The 14,247-nt window shown below is 63.8% G+C and overlaps 2 protein-coding genes across 2 annotated transcripts; both read right to left on the reverse strand.

The window, feature by feature from the left end:
- Window positions 1–234: 234 nt before the first annotated feature.
- Window positions 235–5,086, reverse strand: CHLRE_17g698000v5 (uncharacterized protein). The gene is made up of 13 exons (XM_001691580.2): window positions 4,660–5,086; window positions 4,357–4,560; window positions 4,193–4,268; window positions 4,021–4,109; window positions 3,736–3,853; window positions 3,541–3,617; window positions 3,288–3,390; window positions 2,597–2,814; window positions 2,135–2,365; window positions 1,748–1,930; window positions 1,468–1,587; window positions 1,162–1,296; window positions 235–994 (listed from the first exon to the last, which is right to left on the reverse strand). The coding sequence occupies exons 1-13, from the start codon at window positions 4,783–4,785 to the stop codon at window positions 950–952; spliced, it is 1,725 nt and encodes a 574-aa protein (XP_001691632.1). The 5' UTR covers window positions 4,786–5,086; the 3' UTR covers window positions 235–949.
- A 3,034-nt stretch (window positions 5,087–8,120) lies between these two features.
- CHLRE_17g698100v5 (uncharacterized protein) lies at window positions 8,121–12,566 on the reverse strand. Its single transcript, XM_001691579.2, has 7 exons — window positions 12,213–12,566; window positions 12,037–12,096; window positions 11,557–11,672; window positions 10,935–10,948; window positions 10,648–10,699; window positions 10,149–10,245; window positions 8,121–9,915 (listed from the first exon to the last, which is right to left on the reverse strand). The coding sequence occupies exons 1-7, from the start codon at window positions 12,331–12,333 to the stop codon at window positions 9,740–9,742; spliced, it is 636 nt and encodes a 211-aa protein (XP_001691631.2). The 5' UTR covers window positions 12,334–12,566; the 3' UTR covers window positions 8,121–9,739.
- Window positions 12,567–14,247: the final 1,681 nt, after the last annotated feature.

The raw sequence follows: 14,247 nt of genomic DNA on the forward strand, positions 1-14,247 counted from the left end.
CTTGTACCGGTACTTTGCTGACGGGCAGCTGCACAAAGGATGGTTGCCCTGCTGAGCGTGTTTTGGGATCCCTGGGTGCGATGGGAGAGGGTAAGGGGCAGGTTGACCTAATCCGGTCACTCCCATGACTGAGCTTCCTGGGTAGCAGGGCGCTGTGAGCCGCGGGTGGTGACTGATGCTACCGGATATGGCCCTACCTCCAAATGTGACATACCATAGGACTGAGACGCGAATTGGGTGATGTCCTTACAGGAGCTGCTGCCCCCAACTCTTCTGCCTGCCTACGCACGCGCACACACATACCTTGTCGCAGTCCGTACCCTTGACACCGCATAGACACACATCTACTGTCTCGCTCTGCTAGGAGTGGAGGTCCGCCGCCAGGGGGTCCCATGCTGACATGGCCCCGCCATCAACAACTCCCTGCGCACCCGCCCTGATCCTCGCCAACCAAGCCGGCCTGACGACTCAGGCCGCACCATGGTGACATCTTTGACTGACTGATCCCTCGAGTCCCAATCCGGTCAGGTTCCTAAGCCTTATAAGCCTGCACCGCCCTGCCTCCGCACTAGCCGCGGACCCACCCCACTGCTCGGGCGTGCACTAGACCAAACACACTCTGAACGATAATGAGCACAGAGCCAAATTCGCATCCGCGCACAGCCCCGCGACGCCCGCGTTCCTAAGCCGTGCACCAGCGTGATGCACCCGGCCGTGCGCTTCCGAACAGCCCGGGCTGCTGTGCGCCAGGCACACAGGCAGACCCAGACACGCGACGCGACCATGGCGCAGCCACTGCGCAAGGCTGCGCGCCCAGCTGCCGCCCCCTCAACTCCCGGGCTCTGTCAGCAACGAATTATTACTGCTACAGCCGCCGCCGGAGCGGCGAGCGGGCGTCACCGAATGCTCCCTAAGGCTATCTGCACTCCTGCTGCTGCGGCCTAGCCGCTTACTTCTTGGGCAGGGGCACCTTCTCGCCCTTCTCGTTCAGCACCTGCACAGGCGGACACAGGGAAGGTCAAGCAAGAGCACCGAATAGCAAGTAAAAACACTAACACGGCTTACACCATCAGCACGCTGCACCACCCGCTGCTGCTCCCTTCCTCTCATCACACCGCCAACCCCTGCCCAGCCGCCCCTATCGCCTGCCCGCGGCCTCACCATGTTCTCGCTGCTGATGGCCTCCGCCTTGAAGTCCTCCTCCAGGCTGTCGTCGGCGTCAATCACCTCGTCCTTGATCTCGCCCGCCATCTTCTCCAGGCTGGGCACGTCCTTCAGCGCCTCAGACGACTTGGCCTGCAGGGTGAGGAGGATGGCCGGTGCGAGCGAGTGTTGAGATTATATGTGCATGAGTTGGGGTTCGGAGAGGGTTTGCTGCAAGGGTGCACGGCGCCGCCATTTCAAGGCACTGCACCCAGCTGCCGGTCATGACGCCCCACAGCCGCCTGCTCGACCCCCGCCTCCCACCTTCTTGCTCTCGTCCTTGCGGGCCGCCACGTCCTTGGCCAGCTTGTCGGCCTTCTCCACCACCTCGTGGATGCCGCCCACCATGTAGAAAGCCATCTCAGGAAGGTCGTCGTACTTGCCCTGTGTGTGCGTGTGAGCAGGGGGTGCAGGCGGCGGCGAACGTCAGCATGGGTTAAGCCGCCACTAGGTGCGACATGATCGGTACAGCGTTGTTCCTGATATCAGAAGCTCCTCGCGGGTTGCGCAAATGCACCGAACCGCTCCCCCCAACCGCACGCACCTGCAGGATGCCGGTGAAGGCGGAGATGGTGTCCTTCAGGTCCACGTACTTGCCGGGGGTGCCGGTGAACACCTCGGCCACCTGGAAGGGCTGCGACAGGAAACGCTGGATCTTGCGGGCGCGCGCCACGGTCAGCTTGTCCTCCTCGCTCAGCTCATCCATACCCAGAATGGCAATAATATCCTGTGGGATCAGGCGGTGGCGGTGGCGAGCGGGCGTGAGGGCTAGTGCTTGGAGGTGGCGTGCTGACGCATGGGACAAACGCGTGTCATCTCGCATACAGCGTACAGGCCGCGCGACATGAGAGAACCGCTACTCCTGTCCGGCCCCCCGTCAAAGCCACAGCCGCCGCGCACCCCCACAACTCCAGCACCGAAGCGCCCGCACCTGCAGGTTCTTGTAGTCCTGCAGCACCTTCTGCACACCACGGGCGATGTTGTAGTGCTCGGCGCCAATGATGTTGGGGTTGAGCATGCGGCTGGTGGAGTCCAGGGGGTCCACGGCGGGGTAGATGCCCAGCTCGGCAATCGAGCGGGACAGCACGGTGGTGGCGTCCAGATGCGCGAAGGTGGTTGCGGGGGCGGGATCCGTCAGGTCATCGGCGGGCACGTACACAGCCTGTAGGCGCGATGGGCAGTGGGCGGCGACAGGTGTGCATAACGGCGCACATGGGTGGTGGTGGACAGCCAGGATAGGACAGAGCTCAGGGCAACTGGCCAGCCCTCGCGCTCTTGCCCCGCCCCTGGACCCTGCCTCGCAGACGTGTCGTCCCAACAGCGCAGTCACGTGCCCGCATCCTGACAGCGGCCGTCACCCTTGCCTCGCCCCCGCCCCAGCTGCGCCGCGCACCTGCACCGAGGTAATGGAACCCTTGGTGGTGGTGGTAATGCGCTCCTGCAGGCCACCCAGATCGGTGGCCAGGGTGGGCTGGTAACCCACGGCCGAGGGGATGCGGCCCAGCAGGGCAGACACCTCCGAGTTCGCCTGCGTGAAGCGGAAGATGTTGTCCACGAACAGCAGCACGTCCTGGCCCTCCACGTCACGGAAGTACTCGGCCACAGTCAGACCTGCGGAGCAGGCGGGGCAGGACAGGTGGGGTGGGGGATGTCTTGCAACAGGCCTGGGCCAGGGTGATCGTGGGGTGAGCCACATCGCGTGTGCTGCCGGCAAGCTGTGTGCAACGAGCTAAGCGCGTGGCCGGTTGTATCCTTTGCTAGCCATGCCCCGGGGAGCGCTTGAAACACTTATGTCTCCATGCACCCCAACTGCTGTACACGATGGAAATGGGGATACAGTAGTTCAACTGCCAGGGCTGCGTCCGTGATTGCCCGAGGCGCCTGACATTGGCTGCTCGACTGATGCTTTTCACGACGAACGCCCATAAGGCGATCCATGGCCGCCTGCTCCTCCCCACTCTGTTCCATCCATGTCCATGAACGCTCTCTCCAGCTCGGGGTCTCTTCCAACCTCCTCCCGCCCCCTGCCATGCTGGTCGCTCCCGCCTCGCGCTCGCGCCGGCGCCGCCGCAGCTGCTGCTCACCCGTCAGGGCCACACGGGCACGGGCACCCGGGGGCTCGTTCATCTGGCCGTACACCAGGGTGCACTTGGACTCGCCGCGCTTGTCGCCAAGCTTAATCACACCCTGTGCGTGTGTGAGAAACGAGAGCATGCACGATGATGAGCCATGTTCACCTTCCCCCGGAACCGAAAGCAACCGGCAGGAGGCCTTTGCTGCCTGCCTGCTAGTACGCAAACTCTGTTCCTCGAAGCCTTCCATTCGCCCCCGGCTCACCGACTCAATCATCTCACGGTACAGGTCGTTGCCCTCACGGGTGCGCTCGCCGACACCGGCGAACACGGAGAAACCACCTGCAGCGTGTCAAGGCGTCCTCCCGTCAGTAAAGGCATTAGGGTCGTTGCCGACGCGGCAAAACAGGCAAACTTTCCGTCAGTCAAATGCTGCCCCTCGTGCAAAGCCAGCACGCACCGTGCGCCTTAGCGACGTTGTTGATGAGCTCCATAATCAGCACGGTCTTGCCCACACCGGCACCACCGAACAGACCGATCTTGCCACCACGCTGGTAGGGAGCCAGCAGGTCCACGACCTGCAGCATCGCGCCCATAAATGGTCAAGTCGCGCCCGCTTTGCATCTCCGACACCCGAGACACGCCTGCCGGGCGGCTGAACACTGCTGGCCCAAAGCAGACCCGCAGAAGCAAGATACATATTCGTAGTACTATTTGCGCCATTCTGCAGGTGTAGGCAGCGCACCTTGATGCCGGTCACCAGGATCTCCTGCTCAGTGCTCTGCTCAGTGAACTCAGGAGCCTCGCGGTGGATGGACCACACCTCCGAGCATTCTGCAAACAACATCAAAGCTCAGACATGGCTCGCATGCGGCATGCAAGCTGCCGCAGAAGACGTGCAGAAGAAAAATGCTCACCGATGGGGCCCTGCTCGTCGACGGGCTCGCCAATCACGTTCATGATGCGGCCCAGAGTGCCACGGCCCACCGGCACCTGCGAATGCGCATTGCGCGACCAGCAGGGTCAGCCTGATGGTCGGAACCGATGGTCGCTTGCCCCGATGCCCGAAAACAAAGCTCACCTTGATGGGGGAGCCGGTGTTCACCACCTTCTGGCCACGCACCAGACCATCAGTGCTGTCCATGGCCACGCAGCGCACGGTGTTGTCACCCATGTGCTGCGCCACCTCCAGCACCAGGCGCACATTGTGCCCCTGCACCTCCAGAGCACTCAGAATCGAAGGCAGCTCGCCATCGAAACGCACATCCACCACAGGGCCGATGACCTGACATAGGCATCGCGCGAAGGGCGTCACGTTGAAGCTTTCCGGGACTTCCAAACGACGACACCGTGATGATCGACGCGAGCACCCCCTGCGACGCACCTGGCTGACGAAGCCGGCATCAGTAGTCGCCGCAGCAGCAGGCTCCGCAGCGAAGGCGCGGACGGCCTGGAAGACGCTGTTGGTCTTGCCCGCCCGAAGGGCAGCGAGGCGCACGCTGGACAACATCCTGGTAAAGGCCCCGACTATCACGGTGCCCAACCCCAAAATCTATACAGAACAATCTATGAGGGCGCTGCTGTCAAAGCCAGAGCGAGAGAAGACTCATTTTGCATGGGCACCATCTCGTGCATGGCCTCTTCTTCCCCCTCATTCTCCGCGTCTTATCATTCAATATTACTTATTGAAGCACAAAACTCCCATGGCACGTGCTGGTGCAGGGTCGAGCGTGCACCGAGAGTGATTTGCATTGGCATGTCTTGTCGCGGCGCTCTGTGCTTTGGGTTCGGCTCCCTTGCGAGGGGCACAATCCAGGTTTATACTGCAGCTACACGATACACTAATGCCCATCACGTCGAAGGGCCCCCTCCCCGCTCTCACAGAAGCCGCTCACGCGGTCACCCCAGCGCTCACGGAAGAGCGATCGGGTACCTCAGCAACCGGGGAACGGTGCCAGCTGAGCATCTGGTGCACCCTGACGCCAACCGCCTCGCCGTGCGCCTTGTGCACCTTTGGTATCACTGCACACTTGCACAGCAAGCCCTACACATGTACTGCACCGCAGTGCGTTCACGACGCACGGTGCTCGTCCTCTCTGCTTTCCTTCATTTCAAGCGCGCAGCAGACGCTCTTGCATGTGCATACCGTGCCACGCAGCGTGGCAGCTGTACAACCTGGTCCGCGGAGGCACAGATGCCAGCGGCCTGTTTCCGTACACAGAGCCAGTTCCTCCACCGAACCTCCCCGACCTTGGCATAGGCCTGGCACCTCCTGCTCACCGCCTCGCCCACACCCCCGCAGTAGCCCTGCGCACGCGATCCGTCATGGTCCCAACCCAGTCCTCACACGTAGCGTTGTCGGATGCGCCGTCGCCAGTCACGTGTCAAACAAAGTAGCAAGAGACTTCGAAACAGCGAACTTCGAAACAGTGACCACCGCCTCACAACGCTCCACCTCAGTCCCCAGATGCTGGGCGCCTCAGCTGTGGCCGCCGCACGTGTCTCACATGCAAACAGGTGCACCCACGTGCAGACGACCCCGCACCGCCGCACGCAGGTGCGCCGGGCATGCGGCAAACAACCCCCCCAGGCGCTTGGCCTTAGGGGTGAGAAGTGGGCCGACACTGACTGGCAACGTCGTTGTAGGGCAGCGTGCCTTAGTCAGGCACTGACATGCCCCGCCACAGCTGCCGCCTCGCCCGCACTCCGGCAAACCGCTTTGACCCCAGCGCGCGCCTCGCTCCGCCATACGATACGCATTCGACCGGCTCCACCCTACCAGTCGCAGCAATATCTTTGCCAGCGCCTACTACCTGCCCTAATGTTGCGAAGTTGGTTCGGCAAGCCTGAATTGCTAGCGGGTGCGTTACACACGATGCAGCTACGCTGCCTGGCACCTTCGGTAGTCTGGGTATATAATGCGCGTGTGTAGTTAACAGCAAGACGCTTGGTCGGGGCTTAAGTCTTCCCGACGGTCCGCGAACCGACACAATGCCGTACTGGCAGTCGGGGAGGCGCTACAGATGGGCAGACAAGGAGGCACTTCCGCCTGATCAGGGCAGGCGCCTCGCTAACTTCCCAGGGCCCCAAGTTCGGACCGCAGCTACCACCTCACCGGCAGTGCTGCCCGATAACCCAAATTACCAACACTCCCCCTCGGACCGAACTGGGTCCAATAGCAAACCGCAAACTGACAGCCAACTGAAAGGGGAAACACACAAGGCCAATCACCGGCCATAAACGAGGAGATAACTCCCCCTCAATCTGAGCACCGTCTGAAGTCACCGCAAGTCACTGCACTAGGCCTCAGCCTTACTGCACGTGGCAGAACCCAGCACGGTCCCATTCCAAACTAACTTCCCTGCTAACATACCGCCGCAGCGGCATCTGTCCTTGACAGAACCCTGCTCAAGTGCTGACGCCCATCGCCGCGCGGCAGAAGAAGAACTTGGCCTCCGGCAGCGCCTTGGTCAGCGCATCCGCAATCATCTGCTCCGTGGGGCAGTACTCCACAGCCACCTCGCCGCGCGCCACGCGCTCACGCACCAGGTGGTGCTGGATGTCGATGTGCTTCGACAGCGGCGATGAAGCAATGGGGTTGCGAGCCAGGCTGAGGGCGCCCTGGCTGTCGCAGCGAATGGCTACAGCACCGCTGCGCAGGCCCAGGTCCGACGCCAGCTTGCGCAGCCACAGCGCCTCCTTGGTCGCTGCGGCCGCGGCCTGGTACTCCGACTCCACAGAAGAGGCAGCGACCGTGCGCTGCTGCTGACTGCACCAGCTGACCACCGTCTTGCCCAGGGCAAAGAGGAAGGCGGTCTGCGAGCGGCGGGTATTGGGGTCGCCGGCCCAGTCGGCATCACAGTAGCCGACAAAGGCGCCAGCGTCATAGCCCGCCGCGCCGCCGCCGGCGCTGCTGCTGCCTGCGCCACCGCCGCCGCCAGAGGCGGAAGCGCTGAAGCGCAGGCCCATGTCCACGGTGTGCTTGAGGTAGCGCAGCACTCCCGTCGCCAGCGCCAGATGAGCCTTGGTCGGCGCCGCCATGTGCCGCGCGAGCACGCTCAGCGCGTAGGCAATGTCGGGCCGGGTGCTGACGGCGACGTAGTTCAGTCCGCCGATCAGCGAGCGGTAGGGGCCGCCGTCATCCAGCACAGGCTGCTGCTCGCTGGCGGCCAGCACACGCGTGCCAGCCGGCAGAGGCAGGCTGCGCGGCTTGGCATCAGCCATGCCGTGTCGCTGCAGCAGCTCGTTGACGTAGCGCCGCTGCTGCAGCAGGATGTCGCCGGTGCTGGGGTCCCGCTTAATCTCCATCCCCAGATAGGTGCTGGCCTCTCCCAGGTCACGCACCTCGAAGCACTTGCCAATAGCGGACTTGACCGCCGCCAGCTGCACGGAGCAGCCGGCGGCAATCAGCAGGTCGTCCACGTGCACCAGCACATAGACCGGACCCGCCTCGTCGTGCCGCACAAAGAGTGCCGGGTCCGCCGTGGCTGGCGTGAAGCCCAGTCCGCCCAGCTCCTCGCTGAGCTTGCGGTACCAGCAGCGCGGTGCCTGCTTCAGTCCATACACGGACTTTAGCAGGCGGCATGCCAGCGGCACGCTGCGGTGGCTTGCGCCACCGCTGCCGCCGCCGCCAGCGCCACCGCCGCCGCCAGTGTCGTCTCCGCCGCCAGTGTCGCCGCTGCTGCTGCCGCCGCTGACCTCAAACCCCTGCGGCTGCTGCATCCAGAGCTCCTCATCAAGGTCGCCGTTGAGGAAGGCGGTTTTGACGTCCATCTGGTGCAGCGACAGGCCGCGTGCGGCGGCGATGGCGCTCTGTGCTTTGGGTTCGGCTCCCTTGCGAGGGGCACAATCCAGGTTTATACTGCAGCTACACGATACACTAATGCCCATCACGTCGAAGGGCCCCCTCCCCGCTCTCACGCGGTCACCCCAGCGCTCACGGAAGAGAGCGATCGGGTACCTCAGCAACCGGGGAACGGTGCCAGCTGAGCATCTGGTGCACCCTGACGCCAACCGCCTCGCCGTGCGCCTTGTGCACCTTAACACCTTTGGTATCACTGCACACTTGCACAGCAAGCCCTACACATGTACTGCACCGCAGTGCGTTCACGACGCACGGTGCTCGTCCTCTCTGCTTTCCTTCATTTCAAGCGCGCAGCAGACGCTCTTGCATGTGCATACCGTGCCACGCAGCGTGGCAGCTGTACAACCTGGTCCGCGGAGGCACAGATGCCAGCGGCCTGTTTCCGTACACAGAGCCAGTTCCTCCACCGAACCTCCCCGACCTTGGCATAGGCCTGGCACCTCCTGCTCACCGCCTCGCCCACACCCCCGCAGTAGCCCTGCGCACGCGATCCGTCATGGTCCCAACCCAGTCCTCACACGTAGCGTTGTCGGATGCGCCGTCGCCAGTCACGTGTCAAACAAAGTAGCAAGAGACTTCGAAACAGCGAACTTCGAAACAGTGACCACCGCCTCACAACGCTCCACCTCAGTCCCCAGATGCTGGGCGCCTCAGCTGTGGCCGCCGCACGTGTCTCACATGCAAACAGGTGCACCCACGTGCAGACGACCCCGCACCGCCGCACGCAGGTGCGCCGGGCATGCGGCAAACAACCCCCCCAGGCGCTTGGCCTTAGGGGTGAGAAGTGGGCCGACACTGACTGGCAACGTCGTTGTAGGGCAGCGTGCCTTAGTCAGGCACTGACATGCCCCGCCACAGCTGCCGCCTCGCCCGCACTCCGGCAAACCGCTTTGACCCCAGCGCGCGCCTCGCTCCGCCATACGATACGCATTCGACCGGCTCCACCCTACCAGTCGCAGCAATATCTTTGCCAGCGCCTACTACCTGCCCTAATGTTGCGAAGTTGGTTCGGCAAGCCTGAATTGCTAGCGGGTGCGTTACACACGATGCAGCTACGCTGCCTGGCACCTTCGGTAGTCTGGGTATATAATGCGCGTGTGTAGTTAACAGCAAGACGCTTGGTCGGGGCTTAAGTCTTCCCGACGGTCCGCGAACCGACACAATGCCGTACTGGCAGTCGGGGAGGCGCTACAGATGGGCAGACAAGGAGGCACTTCCGCCTGATCAGGGCAGGCGCCTCGCTAACTTCCCAGGGCCCCAAGTTCGGACCGCAGCTACCACCTCACCGGCAGTGCTGCCCGATAACCCAAATTACCAACACCTAATACCCTACCCTATCGTGCCCTGCCGGCGCCGCACCAGCAAACAGCTGCCCGCAACAAGCGCCTACCCCTCGCTCCCGCTCCCGCTCCCCCCCTGCTGCCATTCCGCTCGTGCTGCACTCCTCCGGCCGGCTCCCGGCTTGGGGCCTCCGCGCCCGCGCCTCCTGCTCCTCTCCTTGGCTGCAGCGCCAGCCCATCTGTTCGCCCCTGGCCTCAGCCGCCAGCGCGCCCCGCCAGCGCGGGTCCAGGGATCCACTGTCAGCTCCATCACTGGGGTATCAAATGCGTGTGCCGCCGCTGCTGCTGGCCGCCGAGGGCAACATGGCGCTCGGGTTGAGCCGCTCGCCGTATACGTCAGAGCGCTGGCCGCCGGCGCCCAGCAGCGACTTGCCCTCGTCCCGGTCCTTGCGCGGCCCGCCCACCACACCCACCCCGCCCGCCACGTGCCCGTCGTCTGTGGGTGAGACGGAGTGAGTGTGAAGACAGGGATTAGGACAGGGACAAAGGCGGGCAAGTGACAGTCAGGAGAGCTGGTGGGGCACGGACAGGGGCAGAGACGTCCTGAGGAAGCGGCTGGTGGCTTGGCCGTCGTTGGGCGCGGCAAGCAGGGATTGTGCAGTGGGTAGCACGAGCGGTAACGTCCCCGCACACGACATCCTGCCCGTGCTCGCGCTGCCCCGGACTCACAGTCGATGGGCGCCGCGGATGGCGTCTGCAGCGGCGGCACCCAGGACGGCGGGATGAGGCAGTGCAGCATCACCGCTATCCCCGCTAACCGGTTCACCTGCAAGGCGAGGCGCAGGAGGGAGCGGACGTGAGGGGTAGGTGGAGACACATGACAGGGGTTGCCGGCGTGTGCTGATGGCCGCAGTCTCGCAATGCGCACAGAAGGACCAGTCCTGCTCAGCACCCGCCCCAGGCCGACATAACCGCACAGCCCTGGCTCAACCAGCCGACCAAGCGCGCGCCCGCAACGTGCCTCCCACCCGGCCATCACCCGGACCCCCATCGCAGCGCACAGCCTGTTGTGCAATCTGCACTCACGGCGCCAGTCATCTCTCCCCTCTGCTGTCCCATGATGTGTCCACCCCGGAGGCTCACCACCGAGGCCGCCCCCTTCACTTATGTCAGACATCATGAATGTAAACGCCCCCCCCCACACACACACACACGCGCCGTCACTCACCCAGGTGGGCGCCTCCTTGCCTATGAGCTGCACACACAGGTCGTTGGCGAAGCTGCGCAGGAGCAGCAGCACGAGCGGAGACAGCAACAGGGTCAGGGGCGGATGTGCGAGGGTGCGAGCCGACGGGGTCCAGAGGCCGGGCGGCAGGCAGGGGCTGAGGGCGGCAGCCGCCCTGAAGGCGCCCTAGGGGCCGCCCTGGGGCCACTGACGGAGACCGAGGTAGCCCTCTCCCCGCTACATCACTAGCTACGCGCAACCCCACAGGCCACCAGGCACCTAAGACTCACTGATTGCAGTTCCGCTGTGAGCCAATGCAGCGCCAGAGCCGCCATGCCGTATGCGCAGAAGCGTGGGGAGGGAAGGGCGGGAGAGTAAGGCGTCAGCGTCATGACCCGCCGCCGCCATCACACCGCCACCAACACGGTGGCTACCCCCGCCCGTATCGCCACCACCATCATACCACATGCTGCATTTCGGGCTGCGCGCTCCCGCCCCGCCACCAGGCGCTCCTGTGTGAAAGGCGCCTGGCCTCGCCCACCCGCATGCACGGGGCAGTGCGTTGCGCCGGGTCCGTGGTCCCCGCCCTTGCGCCTTCACACTCCGCCCCCCGCCGTCGGGTCGCGCACGCGCACGCCGCAGGCGGTGCCGCATAAGCGCCTCGCACCCTAGCCCTCAGGAGGAGAGCACATCTCCGCATCACGCCGCCGCCCGCGCAGCATGACCGGACCATGCCCCTCCCGCCCATCTCCTCGGCCCTTCACAGGCAGCTCTCCTCTTCCCCCTCCCCCGCTCCCGCAGAAAATGGAACCCCTCCCATGCCCCTCCTGCCCCCTCCCTCTCCTCCCCCTCCCTCCTGCCCCTCCCTCCTGCCCCTCCCTCTCCCCCTCCCTCTTCTCTCCTCCTCCGTACCTGCAGCAGGTGGTAGTTCGTCCCCTTGTAGTCGTTGCCCATGCGCTGAACCAGTGCGTGTATCTCCGCCTGGCTGAGGTGCGTCTCGCCCATGAGGATGCTTTCCCGAAACACCACTGCAATAGCGTGGGCACATAGGCGGCAGATAGGTGCGTGGGTGGGTGTAGGGATGGGTGCGTGGGGCAGCAGCGGTGCTGGGAAGTGGGTATTGCAAGAGCACGAAGCGGCTGTGTGGGCAGGCGGCCGCCCTGGCTGCTGCTTTGAGGCTGTTTCGAGTGTGCCGCAGGCTGATGATCCAGACACCGAACAAACGCCAGCGATGCGGCGCACGCGTGACAGCTAAGCGGCGCGGTTGGCAAAGCCGCAACCTCGGCTCCCTGCCTGGGCCTTTGTGAACCCGCCCCCGTGCACCCCCGCCGTTTGGGGCTCCTCGTATTGCGGCGCGCTGTCCGCACTGGGGGGCACAACCGACCGACGCACCTTGGCCCGGTGCGTCACGTGGATTCGTGGCGAAAATGCCAGAGTAGTCGTAGTCGTGCTCTGCGCGCAGGGAATTTGCGGCGTACATGTCAGCGACTTGAGCGGCTCCAAACCTCCAGCGCGCGCACCCAGGTCGCGAAATCAAAGTTATCTCGTTGTCACCTAGCATAACTCACGTCCGTACGCATACTCCACGCCATGGACCTCCACGCCAGAATGAAAGATGCCCACGCCACAGAAGATTGTCCACTGGTTTTGAGGAGCCAAGTCATAAACGTTGAGCACCACTGGCGCCATGGTGGCTGCAGGGCGCCCTGCGCCAGGCCGCTGGCGCAGCGACTCTCCTGTCCCAAGCTCAGCAGTCTTTGTGATAAGAAACTTCAAGCCTAAAACTTGCCACCAACTGAAGAAGCCCTTAAGTGGGGGGAACTGCGGGCGTGAAGATGGCGGGGCTGTAGTGACGCGAGAGGTCAAGCGTTCGTCGTTTGACGGGCGGATAGCAATGAGAACTTAGTGAATAAGTACCGTGCAAACATAACGGGCTGAAAGCTACGCAGCGACCTTGGTGACAAACAGCGACCGCGGCACGACCAATCAAATCCGGAGCGGTGGCCTGCCGCTGGCTGTCAGTGCCTTCACCCAAACCCATCAAACCCCTTGCAGCCGCCCCCCATCCCTCCATACCCCGCGCGCACCCACTGTAGCGTTAAAGTGTGACTCTTGCGCGCCCCATGGACCGAGGGAGTTCTGCAATAGGGTGCGTGGTAGAGAGGAGGAACGGAGAGGAATGAGGTGCACCTGGCCTGCACACCGTACGCCCCATCAGCCCATCAGGCTATCACACCTCGGTACACAGACTCGGTCACACCACGCCCTGGCCCTGGCCTCGCCTTGGCCCTGAACATGTGGATGGATGGTTCTTTGACATGCCGGTGTTGGACTTGTCGGTAAGCCGCACAGCCAGTGTGTAGGCAGGCGTGGGAGCGCCCCCGCTGCGGACTTGCAGGAGCGGTGGCGGGCGTTGTACACTTGCACATGCCTTTTTGGGCGAGCACGTTGCCCTTTACTGTACGAGCGTGCAAGGATGTGCGGGGGCTGGGCGTAGAATTATGCTGACGCTGGTAGGGTGTGCGAGTTGGCCCAACACCGAGCCCAGATGGGTGCTCGGGTACCACACGGCGTGCGCCCGCCTCCCCGCCCCCGCCCGGGCAACCGCGCCCCATTGCCAGCCTCCTCCCAACGTTAACATGCATCGATTTTAAGATGTAATTTCTTGAATAAGGCTGGGCTCAGCAGCCCGCCAAGCAGCTGCTTCAGCCTTACCCAGCATCAGCCAACGGCGCGATCATGCCCGCCCAGTCGTCCCCGCGTCCGTCGAACGGTAAAATCAGTAACCTGAGGACCCCAACTGAACCCAAATCCCCCCATACACGTTCGTTCTGCGACAACGTCCTCTGACAATGCCGGCATGGATTGCAGTTGCCCTCAGGGTTGGCTCTGCGCCTCTACCTCCATCTCCACCTCCGCAACATCGCCTTCAACGCGCGTTACGTCGCCGTTCGCCACACTGCCGCCGGCGTCCTGCAGCACGCGTAGGACACGACATTCACCTCCATCCATGACACTGCTTTTGCCGGCGGCCTCCCACTCAGCATGAAGGTCTGTTAAGACGGCCGTGAAGGTTCCTTTCCTGTCAGCAAGGGGCGGCAGGCTAGGGACGTAGCGGCAGGTGCACTCTAGTGCACTGGGCAGCCCTGCGGCACGTCAGCTGTGGGCACCAGCCGCTGTGTGTGCGCACCAGCCAGTCCGCAGGTAGGCGGCAGGTAGGCAGAAGCGCGGGTGCTGGGCGGCCCAACCGACCTGCCTGGCCGCACCTGGACGAGCCACATATTAATCGACGTGCACTGGTCCGGTCTGGCCTGGTCTGGCCTGGACTGGCCTGGACTGGTTTGGCCCCGTGGCCTGGCCAGGCCTGATCTTCACTGGTGGTCTGCACTGTGCGGCTTGCTACGCGTGCACAAGGGTCAGGGCCGCAGGGGGGGGGCGCTGGCGCAAGTGTGGTCGTGTCATATGTGTTGTTGCTGTGGCCGGACCGCCGGGCGGCAGCAGTGGGTGCACCCACCCACTGCCACCTAGCCCTTCATTCCTTCAAGAGGCCCCAGGCAACAGGCCGCTGCAGTCGGGCAACGAAGGGGTTGTTTGGTGCAGCCG

The sequence above is a fragment of the Chlamydomonas reinhardtii genome, chromosome 17 (genome assembly GCF_000002595.2).
Source record: "Chlamydomonas reinhardtii strain CC-503 cw92 mt+ chromosome 17, whole genome shotgun sequence".
NCBI classification, from domain to species: domain Eukaryota; kingdom Viridiplantae; phylum Chlorophyta; class Chlorophyceae; order Chlamydomonadales; family Chlamydomonadaceae; genus Chlamydomonas; species Chlamydomonas reinhardtii.

Bases quoted from the DNA above. Each gene is read 5' to 3' on its own strand.
- CHLRE_17g698100v5 (XM_001691579.2), bottom strand. From the start codon at position 12,333: ATGGCGCCAGTGGTGCTCAACGTTTATGACTTGGCTCCTCAAAACCAG. The intron at 12,097-12,212 runs GTGAGTTATGCT...CCCTGCGCGCAG, and splicing joins CGTGGAGTATGCGTACGGAC to AGCACGACTACGACTACTCT. The intron at 10,246-10,647 runs GTGAGTGACGGC...CTCGCCTTGCAG, and splicing joins GCAAGGAGGCGCCCACCTGG to GTGAACCGGTTAGCGGGGAT.
- CHLRE_17g698000v5 (XM_001691580.2), bottom strand. From the start codon at position 4,785: ATGTTGTCCAGCGTGCGCCTCGCTGCCCTTCGGGCGGGCAAGACCAAC. The intron at 2,366-2,596 runs GTGCGCGGCGCA...TCGCGCCTACAG, and splicing joins GTTCCATTACCTCGGTGCAG to GCTGTGTACGTGCCCGCCGA. The intron at 1,588-1,747 runs GTGCGTGCGGTT...ACGCACACACAG, and splicing joins CCTTCACCGGCATCCTGCAG to GGCAAGTACGACGACCTTCC.